The sequence below is a fragment of the Cryptomeria japonica genome, chromosome 2, assembly GCF_030272615.1.
Source record: "Cryptomeria japonica chromosome 2, Sugi_1.0, whole genome shotgun sequence".
NCBI lineage: Eukaryota > Viridiplantae > Streptophyta > Pinopsida > Cupressales > Cupressaceae > Cryptomeria > Cryptomeria japonica.
Window position 1 is genome coordinate 325,553,406 of NC_081406.1, and position 14,300 is coordinate 325,567,705.

A 14,300-nucleotide genomic window follows, 5' to 3' on the forward strand; every position below is an offset into this window, starting at 1 on the left:
ATCAATCCCAAAGAGGGAGATTGTTGGATATTGTTGTTGCTAGGATATGTTATTGTCATTGTTGTCAACATATTCCTGTGCTTTGGTGTTCCAGTGATTGCAGAGAGTTAAGTTGGTATTTGATCCGCTGTGCTCCGGTATGATTATATCTTTGGTTGCGGATTTGGGAGAGTGTTCGGGATGTTCGTGTGTATTTTCAATTCAGATAGTTCATGATCTGGTGCTCCGCAAATTATCTTTCTAGTCCCAGTTGTTGTTGTTGAGTGTTCTTGAGTATCTATGTGTTGATCGATGGAGATTTGATTAAGTGGTGTTGGTGCAGCTATTGCGGATGGTTTTAACATGCTTGTTGATGTTTCCTAATCGTGTCTGATTTGTTTTGGTGGTCTGCATTGATCATTGTGCGAGGTATTGAAGATCTAATGGGTTTGGTGATGTTCTTCGTATTATGCAGCATTTTTCGGTGGTGTAGCGTGTTGCGGATGATCTTGGCGAGATTTCTGATGGTGTTGCGTGTTCGAGGATTTGATTTGGGTCCATGCTATGTCGTCTATGACATTGTATTTGTCCAATGATTGATTTATGTATCGTGTGATGTAATTTTGTAATTAGGTCTTGAGGGTTGAGCCAACTTTGTAGTCAAGGTTGATGATTTGTATAAATAGGTGTTGTATTCATGTAATTTATGGATGGGAGTTGTGTCTGGATTATCAGAGAATGGTATATGTGCGAATAAGAAAATTCATCTTTCAGTATGAAGTGTTGAGCAGAAAGTGTTGCAGGGCGGCCAATTGTGCTTAACCGGAACTGTCATCAGGCATTTGGAGATGCTATTCTTTCAGTTCATCTTAACCGGTTTGTAGTCTGAATGTTATTGTAGGGTAGTGAACCTTCCTTGAGGCTTGTAGCCTTCCGGGTTATCATATTTTGAGCAGTGAGCTCTAAGCAGTGTGCCTGAATGCATGTGTATTCCCCATTGTAACATTTACATATACTACTGCAGAATATCATCTTATTGTGGGTAGGCTCCCACCGTGGTTTTTCCCTTTACCGAGTTTTCCACGTCAAAAATCTTGGTGTTATGTGTGTTGTTGTTATTGTGTTTATCTTTATTCTTGTTGTAGTTGATCAGAGTTGATTTGTGCTTAAATTGTTTGATCCGGTGAAAACTGATTCACCCCCCTCCCCCTCTCAGTTTTCCTTCATTGTTGTTGCCAACATAGATACCATTTGCAATCACTACCAACTTTGGAAGCAAATGCGGATCATCTTCAAATCAAAGGAGCATTGAACATCTAAACTATTGGAGCTCATCCATACAAACCTGTGTGGACCAACCCATACAAAGAGTATGTAAGGTGGAAGTTAATTTATGTTAGTAATTGATGATTATTATAGATTTATTTGGGTAACCTTTTTCAAAGAAAAATTGTAAGCCCTAGAGAAGTTTAAATATTTAATGCTTTAGTAGAAAATGAAACTAGATGAAAAATTAAATGTCTACGATCAGACAAAGGTGGTGAGATCATCTCAAATGAATTTGAGGAATTTTGTGAAAAAACATGGGATTAGAAGAAACTTTTTAGCCACGAGAACACCACAACAAAATGGAGTTGTGGAAAGGAAAAATAGAACAATGCAATAAATGGCAAGAACCATGCCTAATGAGTCCAAGTTATCAGACTCATTCTGAAGCGAAGCAGTGCATACAACAATTTATATTCTAAATCAAGCACAAAGTTAGAGTCAATCATAACAAGATCCCATGTGATCTTTGGAAAGGCAGGCTTGCCACAATTAAGTACTTTAAAGTATTTGATAGCAAGTGCTATATGAAAAGAGATGAAGAAAACTTGGGCAAGTTTGATAATAGATCTATACGAAAAAAAGGGAAGTGTGATGCCAAGCCAAAAAGGAAGAGCGTTTGAAAAATCACATTGGAGTTCATTTTTTGTGGGGCTGCAGCTTTTGGAGAGAAAACCTTTGAATCAAAATGGACTCTGCATCAGCCATTTAGCATTTGTGGGGGTATTTGTAAGAGACAAAATGGGCAGCCCCACTTAATGGGAGGAGTTTGGGTAATACTAGGACTATCTTAATCTGCTTTATCAGCATAGGAGGATTCATGGAGACTTTAGGGGACCTTCTATCCAAGTAAAAGGGACATGGATCCCTTAGTCATTAAAGTATAATATTTATTATAGTCAGCAATTAAGTTCAGCCAGCCAACAATCTCAAAATATTATCTAAAACTCTTCAGGATAAAGACAAGGAAAGTTGGAGAAATACAAAGGTCTGATATGCACGGACAATATTGAATTCAACCACATATGAGGCCAAAGGGGTGCGATTACTTTTAAGGAAAGCATGTAATAATATAAAAAAGTTTAATTTGCTGATGTATGGGAGCAATAAGGGATCACAGAATTCTTAGTTGTTGGTTATTATTTGAAATGTTGAACAATCATCAACCTCTTTGTGTAAACAGCTATACCATCCAAGATAACTGAAGTTTGTGACACAATTTTCAGAGGCAAAAAATTGTTTATCTATTATTGTTTCAATTGATAAAATATTCTTCACATAACAATGCCATTTCATAATTTAATATTGTTGTTATTCATATTTCTAGAAGTTCATATTTGCTGGTTCATATATTTGATGAAGATAGCCGCTGTTATATTCAGAGATTTGCATCAGTTATTGTAGCTACAACAAATAGATTTATTTTGCTAAATTCTTCTTTAATTAATTGGATCATCCGAGTAATTATTTTATATGTTTTCAGTTTTCTTCCAACTATTTGACAAATTACTTGGATTTGGTTATTGAAGTGAAATGATTGGTTTCCTTTCAATATTGGGGTAACTGGTCAGTTTACAGCTAGTTAGAAGTAACATTATTATTGTTTAAGACCCTAGACAATTCACCACTAGATCCATTCTATCATTGTAATAAAATACTAGTGGGTTTATCCATTGCAACCATTTTTTCTCATCATTATCCATCAGTTTGGCATGTACTGGAATTGGATGATATAGTCTATCATTTTGGCATTGACACATTTTGGCTTGTTATCTACCAATTTGGCATGATTGAAATCCACATGTCATTAGCCATCATTTTGGCATTGGTTGATTCTATGGATTCGATATAAATGTAATTTGGTCGGATGGCCACCAATATCTTGCTACTTAATTTCGTTGTCCTCATTCTAGTCTTTGTATGCTCTCACCTTGCCCATAGAGAACTAGGTGATCAAAAAGAGCTAGGACTGAGTGATTGTAAAAATTTTGGTAGTTCAAGCTATTAATCCTGCCAAGGACATTACATTAAAGTTTTCTCAAAGTTGTAAGCTATGAAACTCACTCCAAGAACTAGCAAAGAAAAATTGCTGATTCCGGCGATGATTTTGCAATCACTGTAGTGATTATAAAACCATTGGTCATCTAAAAGGTAGGGCACCATCCTAACAGAAGAAACAGAGTTTGAAACAAACAAATTAATCCTCTTTATTACAATTCTAAGCACGAGGGCCTTTCAATGCATATTTAGGATCCTCCAGCACCTATAAGAGGACAAGCAAAGGGCATTTCACATCATCAAAGGCTTGTCCAAATGTTGTATTGATCTAATTAAGGATAACTCACTTATAAGAAGGATTGACAACTTGATTATGAGCAGATTTGTTAGATGAGAAAATGCCAATCCCAACTAGTTTGTCCCCATCATGGGGTTCGCCCAGCTGAAAAATGTTGCAATATTGGATCTCTTCTATTTTTTCACATTTTGTTTCTATTGCACAAGATCCTATACTCTTGACTATCATTTGAATTAATTAAAGTAGAAAAGTATACAATTTCAATGGTTTGATGGTCTCTATCAGTGGATGAAATTACATATCAACTGGTCTCTAGAGTGATAAATATTGCCTTGTTTATAGTCCAAATCTACAGATCTATTGACCATGGATGTTAGCCACTTTGAAGATACAATGCTTCCCCAAGAAGTGTTAGACCATACCTTCTTATTTGATGCCATTCTAGCCCTTCTAGGGTTATTGAAGTTGTTGGCCCTTCTTCTGCTCTTAAGGCTAATGCATGTAAGATCCCTTTTCCCCATCAATCCCCGTATTGGCTTTGTCAATAGTTCCTTTTGAAAAGGAACCTTACTGTCATATAATTGTTTTCTGTTATATAGTTTTTGTATCTTTTGGCTTGTCTAGGATTATCTAATTGGGATCAGCCCCCTCTTATTTGGAATAACCTCTATATTAGCTTTAGATACTTTATGTTTGGTTTTTAGGTTTCCATTCAAGCTCTTGTTTAGCGACTATAGATAGTGTCTTTGAGTCTCATTCACCTATTTTGGTCATTTATAGGCATTAATCCATTTTCTTACTTTCTTTTGAATGTTTGTAATAGTAGTGACCATAAGCAACAGTTATCTTCAATCCAAGCTAGATTCCTTCCCTTCAAACTAACTTTGATAGAGCTTGAGTAGAACCTAAAATGCAAATCATTCAAGTGCTAACCATACTAGTTATTAAGTTCTAGCATCAAGAGAGCCTTTTGCTCATAAGCATAAAGGGTCTTCCATCATACTAATACCAACATAGCTGGTCCAATAACCGTCCAAGCTATTTGTTACAAGACATTATCAAATCCTGCAATTGCCCTTTTGTGTGAGGATGAAGAAGTTGATGGTCCTATGCTAGGACTTGATACAAAATAGAGCTAATTTTACTCTCCAAACTTGGCCCCCAACTTCAATCTATATTGGCTCCCTTCCCTCGAATGGTTTCACTGAAGGCCCTTACTATCCCATGGTTATTTGTAGTTGTAAATGGATTTTTTTCTCAACTGTTTGAGGTTTACCCACCCTAGAATCTTCCACAGTTTTACTGATAATTACTTTTTCATCTTTTGGTACTTTTTCAACACTGCTTAATCCTATTTGCTACTTAAAACTTTTATATTCATGTACTACTAAAGTAATTTGGCCATTTGTGCACAATAACATAGTTTTCTTTCTTTCTTCTGAAGCAAATATATATTTTTTAGCAGATCTCTATTGTCATAGACCACAAAAAAATGTTAGAAAGTTTATCATTGCAATAAGATTGGAAACGAGTAAGATAATAATGCTACTTACTCTTCCTTGTTCTCAATATACCTCCATGATCTTCTTTGCCTCCTATTCCATAATAAATCTAAAGGTTATTGCCATGGACAAAGTATGGCACCAAAAGATTAGGAGAAATCATCATAATTCTATACTACAAACATGCAATACCTGCTGCCAATTATAGATTTATGGTTAGTCATTTAGGCACATAGCAATACAAGAATTTTATTTTTTGATCTTTGCAACATTTTCCCATGTTCTAGAAAGCTTGGTTTTTAGGTCACAAACAAGCCAAACACCAGTTTGGCATATGAGACCTCCTTCTAGAAGCTGACAAGGAGATTTATTTTCCTTTATTTCACATATTGACATATTGTTCAGTTTATGTACCCCTAGGTTTCAACCTCATGATTTACTTGTCAATCCACTTACACCCAAAGTACCAAAGATTATTATAAACAATGAACATCCATTAGCCCTCTGATACCTGAAAAGGTGTCTCCAAAACCTTTTGGATGATCCTCTAGTCCCTCACTTGACATTGCTCAATTATTTTCATATTATAACTTGTTACCTGCCATGATTTACTATTTGAGTCTTCCTTATCACCTCTAAGATCAAGAAAAATTGCAATCCAACGTATGGAAGATTTTATACCTAAATTCACTTTCACCAAGAATGACAAGCATCTTTTCATGATGATGAATATCATTCTAAACAAAGAATCTGTACAGTAATAATAGGAGCTTCTGGAGACTTGAAATTCTAGGGAGATTCAAACATTTCCATGCTTGCTGATGCAAATTAAGTCTTTTTTCTCTTTTCTTATTTTATTATTGAAAGAGTTACAAGGCAGAGATTCAAGAAGATGAAAAAATTCTCCCTTTTCTGAAGGTGGATAATTTGCTTTCAAACAATTTCTGGCATGGCTAATCTTTTCAAGAAACATTCCAGCTCATGCAATGTAATAAAAAAAATACTAGTTACTAGGTTAGTCATCAGAAGCAGACTACTAAACCCCTTGAACAAGAGTTCAACAGATACCATCCAGTTTTACCAAGTCCTTTCCTAATTATATTTTAAATTGTGCACACCTTCACATTATGCTGAACCTGTTCAACATTAAAGGATAGAATTAAGCCACGGAAAATGTCCAAGCACATGATTTGACTCTTAAAAGGTCTTTAGATGCTAATGTTTTGATTTCTTATGATAAACCATAGACATCCTATATCTATGGTGAATTTTCTGGTGCATGAAAGTTCTCCTAGGTCTATACTTTCACCAAAGCCATTCAATATGACTTAAGCAAGGTATAGTTCATCTCACTTAAGTGTCTAACATTATTGCAATTTATGCTTTTGTAACTTACACTAAGATTTCGGAAATTACATTCCAAATAGCCAAAAGATTAAGTTCAAAATTCCTGAGTTGAACTTTCATCAAAAATAAGATGGGAAATAGATTGACAACTTTGGAGAAAACATGCCTTCTTCCTTTTGTGTCCGAAAGTACACCCCATAAGTATGCTCCCACCATCATTCCCAAAAATACAGTGCTAGTGATCAGGCTCTCTTGACGAGGAGACAATTCCCACTCAGAAGAAACTGCTGGTCCTATAAATGAAAGAAGCATCATCTCCATTGCTTCTGCCACCCAGCCCATTCCTGCATAAGCAAGAAGAAGCACTTGGTATTTTCCAAAGCCCACAATCTGTAGAGCATCATCCACGGTAAACACTGGACTGTCAACTTCCATCTGTAAAACACATGCACTGAAACCTGAATCATTAGGTTACTTTGTGCATTTATCTATAAGAAGATTGAATGTAGTCAGATTGCAAATCAATAGCAAAGATAAAGGGAAGTCATGTCCCATACAGTTCAGAAAGAATCGTTGGACATCATATATGTTCATTAGAAAATAAGAATACTGTTAAAAAAGACACAACGCAGCAGGAAAGAATAAAAGACACTCAAAATCGATGGAAAATTGATGATATTAACATCAAAATCTATCTACATCCAAACTAGAAAGTAGACTCTCTGCAAATTCATTCATGCATGGCTCTTGGTGACACAAATTGTCTTGTCAAATATATTTCATTATTCTAAGAGTTTGGGTACTCATGTATTTATGCAAATGATAAAAACCCAAAAATGTTTTTGGGCTCCTCAGCAGTTTTTGATAGAACAAGTTAAGGATTCTTCCACTTGGATGCCTACACACAACAGTAAATTACGTAAAAACCCGTACAACATTAAAAACACTGAACAGCAAAGGTTTAGGGTAGAGGAAGATCAAAACCATACCATGTAAGAAATGGATCTCCATTGACATTCACCACTGTAAAGGCATCACCCATTTGGGACTTCAACTAACCCACTCACTGATTAGTCCAAAAACTATCAAAATAAATGAACCTGTGGAAACGTTATTCATGATAATATCAAAGCAGAGACACTAGCAAAACAATACCAGTGTCAATGCCTTACAAGACTACAGCACTTAATGAATATCAATGCCTTCAGGAGTTTGAGGACTTTACTATAGTAACACAAGTCAGGTGGCATCTATCTGCTTGCTTTTGGGGAAAAAAGGCAGATAAAAAAATGACAAAGTTCCCAAACCACTGCTTAATTAAACAATACATTGAAGCTGAGAACCTCAAAATTGTGTAATTAGTGTTGACTCAATATTACTTGGATCCAGTTGCAGGCCACTATTTTTAAGGCAATCGGTCTGAATCTAGAACAACGTTTGCAACCTGTCTTTTTTGTGATGATTCTTTCATCTTCTTGGAAAATTTTTTGTTATAACCTATTTTCTATTAATCTCTAGGCTTGTAAAAGATTGAATAATTTATATTTTTTTGTTTTTCCTATTAAAGTATATAAAGTTAAAAAATGTTTCTTCCCGCATGTTTCTTGGTTTAATCCCATTTCTCATTTCTCATAACATGGCTCAGATGAAGCATGGTACTCCTTTTAGTTGTTCAACTAACATCCAAAGTTGATGATTCTTCGAGCATTGACAGTGTGTACCCCTATGGTCTCAGCTATGAACATGAATGGATAGCTGACCCTCTGCATCAAATTCATCTAGAGGTGTCCTATTTAATGTCCCATTTTTAGCAAGCATAAAAATAATTAATTAAATTATTATTTTGTCTAAAGTTTTTAAGTTAACTAATATTTAATTTAATTAATTATTATTTAAAATAAAGTGATTTTTGGGCCAAAAAGAAAATATAAATAAAATCACTTTATTAATTGATTTTCCTAGAAGTTTCCTAAAGTGGTTGCCAAAAGCAAATTCTAGAAGAATCATTAATTTACAATGTTACCCCGAGTTTCCGGGACGAGGACGGCAGGGGACGGCGGGACGCGTTTCCGGGACGGCAAATTTTTTTGCCAAATTTGGGGACGGCGGGGGACGGCAAAGGGGACGGCTATTAAAATATAGGAAAAATTTAAAATATATAGGAAAATTTCAAAATTCTAAATGTTCATATGAAAACATGGATAAAGCATGCATACATACATTATATTCATATGAAAACAATAAAACATGGAAATAGCATGTGTATGATACTATGAAAAGTTGAAGACATTTTAGAATGTAAATTCTGAACATACAACATTGTTAATACTCAATAGACAATATGCAATTATGCATTCATAGATCAGAATTTCAATTCATTCACATTGTCAATATGCATATCATAATAGATATTAAAGAAATAACATACAAAATGTCAAAACAAAGAGGTTAAATTTTCCCTACTTCTATCGACGCGGTTTCCCCCCATATTTTTCAACGGGGGTTTGGGGGCAGCGCCCCCAAGGTGGGGTCAAGGGGCATCGCCCCTTGCGGGGTCAAGGGGCAGTGCCCCTTGCGCCCTCCCTGTCGCGATACAGGGCGGGGTCGAAGGGCAGCGCCCCGCGAGGCCAAAAAAACTTATTCTTTCATAAAGGTGTTGGGTGTTATTTTTCTATTAACTCGCCGAGTTTGGCGGTTTTTGGGCGATTTTCTAATCTCTGTGTCAAAATGCCCAAAGGCTACACTGCTGCCATATAGTTTCATTGTCAAAATTATGAATTAAATTAATGTTATCTTTTAATTTTTTTATTTTTAATAACAATTTGAATTAATAAGGGGCCTATATTAGAAAAAAAATTTAAAAAATTGAAAATACAACTTTTTTTATTTTTTTAATATTTTTTAATGGCCTTAGATAAGGGGGACGTCTGGCCGTCCCCGGGACGGATTGGGGACGTCCCAGCCGTCCCCAGCCGTCCCCGGGACGTACGGACGTCCCCCAAGGCTAGGGCAGGCGTCCCCCCATTTCGGGGACGTCCCCTAAAAATATAAGGCAATTTGGGGACGGGGGGAAACGTCCCCTGACCGTCCCCAAGTCCCCGAAACATCCCCGGGACGGGGACGGGGGTTTTCAGGTCGGGGATGCGTCCCCGGGTAACTCTGATTATAAAAGGGAGGCTTTGGAGAGGAAAATTCATATGGGATATTTTATGAAAGCTTTTTATCAAAAGATTGAACCAAGTTTTTTCTTCAACCAAGGACAAAAACCCTTGGGATTGGACAAAAACCTAATACCATCCAAGGGTGGATTCATATTTGGACTTCAATGGTGTGAAATTTGCAAAGTCTTCTATAAAGACAAATTTCAGAGATGATGATTCAATATTCAGAACAAAGGTACAAATTTCATCATCTCAACCCTAGTAGTTCAACCCTACCATAGTTGGACTACTTGCAGGGTTCTCGGCGAGTTGTAAAAACTCGTCGAGTTTTTAACCCTGGTGAGTTTTTTTGACTTTAACTCGCGAGTAAACCTCGCCGAGTTGTTGGCAAAAACTTGCCGAGTTTTCGGCGAGTTTTAGAATAAAACTCGGCTGCTACAACAGAAAACCGAAAAATGTCAAAAACACGATTTTATTCATCATTTTACCTTGGGTTTTTTACTGAGAAGGGGGGAAAGTGACTCCAACACTCTTGCAAGTTGATTTTGAGCGATTCTTGCGAATTCCAAGTGGATTTGAAGGGGATTTGAGGTGGTTTGTCAAGAAAAATCAGATTCCCAGGTTGGTTTTTTTATTTTTTTCCTATGCTTTGTTAAAACATTTTGTTTATTTTTTGTTGAATCTAGATGAGTTAGAAATCATTCCTAAGTAGTCTAAAATATTTTTAAGTTATTTGAACAAGATTTAACACTAGTTTTGACAAGTTTTGTTGATTTTTTCACTATTTTTTGAAGAATATCTAGTTTTCCAAAAAAATCAAACCTTAATAGTTTTTTTTTCTTTTTAAACTTTGAATGATGTCTAAATTTTTTTCAACTAATTTAGATAGTTTGCTAAATTGTTTAACTAAAATGTTAACTTTTTTTTTTCACTTTGTATGTGTAGGTTAACTAAGCATTAATGATGGCAAAATCTGATTGGCCACAAGAACCATGCCCATCTGGATATATAGGTACTCGTCCTAAAGGTGCTAGAGATAGGGCTTGGAGGTATGCCTATGAGGGACCGGATCCTGGGACAGTTATTTGCATAAAGTGTGAAAAATACTTCATTGAGGCATCAACCGCTTCAAATACCACCTTGCAAGCATGATGCTAGAAAATGCATAGGGACCCCTCCTAAAATAAAAAGACAAATGAATGCCCTACTTGCAGCTGGGGAAGAGAAGAAATTGCAAAGGGAGAGGGCAAAGCTAGCCATGAGATCAGCCATAGCTGAATCTCAAGGTGCTTCTATTGACATTGAAGAAGAACAAGAAGCACTTGAGGGCATAGTGTGCTCTCGGCGTGGCCCACGTATCCGCAAACCCACCACCACCTCGCCCATCGCTTCTACTTCCTCTAGTAGGACACTGGCAGTGGCACTGTTGCATCACGATCAGGGTCCATAGGTGATTATTTTGTGCCCAGGAACACACCTAGAGCACAACCATCATTAGAGGCCACTGGATGGAATAAGGGGGCACATGAGAAAGCCGACATTGCATATGCTGATTTTTGGTACTTCAACAACATTTCATTCAATGTGGCAGACAATCCTTTTTGGCTGAATTTGGTGACCGCAATGACAGTTGCAGGAAAGGGGTACAAAGCCCCTTCTCGCAAGGATTTGAGTGGGAGGTTAGTAGATTACTAAATAGTCCACTTGATTTCATTTTTTATTAAATCAAAATTGTGTACTAAGAACTAATTTCACTTTGTTCTTGTAGGTTGCTCACAAATGCAGTTGCTAGGGCAAAAGAAATGGTGGAGGAACAAAAAATTGAATGGGCAAAATATGGCTGCACCATTCTTTTTGATGGGTGGACAGATGGCAAGAACTGCACCATCATTAATTTTTTGGTTTCTCGCAAGGAAAATGTAGTGTTCTTGAAATCGGTTGATGCCTCCAACAAGGTGAAAAATGAAGAAACATCGGCTGGAATGTTGGAGCACGTTGTCATGGAGGTAGGAGTAGAGAATGTGGTGCAAATCATCACAAATAATGCAACATCATATGTGTCAGCAGGTAGAATCCTTTTGAATTGTCACCTTCAACAATATTTTCATTTGTTGTGGCTTTGTTTTTCTTGGTTGCATCTTTCTTAAGAATAACTTCTTCTTTTGCAGGTAGAATCCTTCAAGAGAGGCACCCCACTCTTTTTTGGACACCTTGTGCAACACATGTCCTTGACCTTCTTTTGGAGGACATAGGAAAACTTGAGTGGGTGACACCAGTTGTGGAATATGCAAGGAGGATCACCAAATATATTTACAATCACCCTTGGGTTCTAAATTTGATGAGAGAGCACACCGAAGGGAAAGATTTGGTGAGAGCTGGTGTCACAAGGTTTGCAATGATTTTCTTGACATTGCAAAGCCTTCTTGCTGCATTGACTTCTTTGAAACAAATGTTTGTGAGTGGAGCATGGCTATACTCAGCATATTCAAAGAAGCCTGAAGGAGAGGTTATCGCATGCATAGTCTTCGACAACCAATTTGCACAAAGGGCTGCAAAGATTGTGAAGGTAACTTCAAAACTTTAATTTTTACTTATTCTTGTTTCAAGTCTCATTACTAATTTGTAACTTCATTAATTAATCTTTTTGTAATTTGTATTTTTCAATTGCAGGTGTCAGAGCCCTTGGTTAGAGTTATTCGCTTGGTGGATGGGGATAAAACCCCAATGGGGTATATTAATGAGGCCATGGATAGGGACAAGGAGTCTATCAAAAATTTCTACAAGGGGGATAGACTCAAATTTGATCCCATTTGGGAAATTATTGATAGGAGGTGGAACAATCAGCTCCACCAACCCATTCATGCAGCAGGGTACTTCCTCAACCCTCGTTTTAGGTTTGGGGAGTTCTTACTCAGATCCTAATGGAGAGGTTATGGAGGGCCTCAATACATGCATTGAGAGAATGGTACCCGATGTTGAGGAGAAAGACCTCATTGTGGGCGAACACCAAAATTATGAGGAAGCAAGGGGTAAGCTATTCTCTTCAGAGTTGGCTAGGAAAGAACCACCACTCAAACCCGAGGTATAACATTTGCCATTTGGATTTTGGGATCTAAAGTGATTAATAAATTATGTTTTCTCTTTTCTATTTTCTTTCTAACTTTTCAAATTTTTTTATTTTGCAGATGCTTGGTGGCAAAATTGGGGTGGAAACACCCCACATCTCAAAAAATTTGCCCTCAGAGTCTTATGTCAGCCTTGTAGTTCATCCAATTGTGAGCGCAATTGGAGCTTGTTTGAAGCAATCCACATGAAGAAGAGGAGCAAGTTAGCACAGAAACGCCTCAATGACCTTGTCTTCATGCAATATAATCTTCGATTGCGCGTAAGGTAGAGGAAGTAGAAGGTGGTCCAATTGACTTGGATGATATAGATCCTTACAGTGATTGGACATCACAGGAGCAACCTCCACTGATTTTCGAGGATGACATCACTGATTTCGAGAGGCAGGCTATGGAGGAGGGGGGTGGATTTGGTTTCATGCTGGATGACATTAAGGAAGAAGATGAGGATGAGGAGTCATTGTCAGTGCCACAAGCAGGTGGAGACATAGCTTCAGCCAAGATGGAGGATGAGCCAGCCATACCGAGCGAGGAGGCACAGTGATGTAGAGGCATCATGGGCCCTTCCACAATCACTTGGAAACACTTCATGGTTTCTTCAAAACTCAAGGTTTCTTGATTCACTCTACCTTCATTAAACCTTACCTAATGGCTTCGAACAAGGTTTTCTCTTCCCAAGGCCTTCTCAACACATCAATGGCCTTAAAACAACCCCACCAACCAAACTCAAGGTTCTACACTCACCTTTCATAAGGTTTCTACTCCAAGACTCAATTTGCTTCAAGTAGGCTTCATTCCTACTAGCCCTCCAAATCGGGTAATTGTACATTAACTCAAAATTCTTCCAAAACATTTAGAAAACTCTTTACATTTTCAGATACCCATTTCAACCCTCTAAAACATATCTCAATACCAGATACTGTTGTTTTGTACCAACTGTCTGAACCAATACCCTGCTACGCATAAAAGTAGGCCAATTAGGCCACTTTCACAAAGCAACCCTATCAAATAATTCACTCCTCAATACCAAAACTCAAAAACGTCTTAGGTTAGGTTGCAAATCAACATATTTTCAATTTTGTTTAAGGTATCATGCCCATTTACCCATTCAAATACAAAACCCTCACTTTTAGGAACCCAAACCTAGGGCTTTCCCAATCCCTCACTTCCAATCACTTCTAGACCCAACCAAAGGATCCAACACCATTCACATGACCTGTGTAGACATAATCCATCATAAAATGCTGCCCTCATTCAATGAAAACACTCAGACCTATACATGGCACCGGTTATGCACCTTGTCAACTTGTGACTCATCACCCCTAAGGTATCCTCCTTATGCATTTATGATCTCTCCTGCATTCTCAAAGTTAGAACCACTCATTTTACAATGTCTCAGACCCATTCCACAGGCCACAATGATTACATAAAGCAAAATGGGTCAGATTCACAAAATGATTCTCAAAACCCCCCTTAAACTGTCAGTTACAGCAGTGTATAGGACAGTCAAAATAAATTGACCAAATTTGAATGTAAAACCTTCAATAACAATATCAAATGATAGTAA

At 37.2% G+C, this 14,300-nt stretch overlaps 1 protein-coding gene across 6 annotated transcripts in view; it reads right to left on the reverse strand.

Annotated features, from left to right (window-relative positions):
* LOC131027200 (organic cation/carnitine transporter 7) overlaps positions 1-14,300 on the reverse strand; it is a 212,131-nt gene that overhangs the window by 149,954 nt on the left and 47,877 nt on the right. For 3 of the 6 annotated variants that reach the window (XM_057957196.1, XM_057957194.1, XM_057957197.1), the window contains one exon: positions 6,617-6,885. In XM_057957196.1, coding sequence (XP_057813179.1) covers positions 6,617-6,885 — 269 coding nt within the window. Of the gene's footprint in view, positions 1-6,616; positions 6,902-14,300 lie in introns of all 6 variants that reach the window. The other 3 variants (XM_057957192.1, XM_057957195.2, XM_057957198.2) reach the window with 1 other exon arrangement.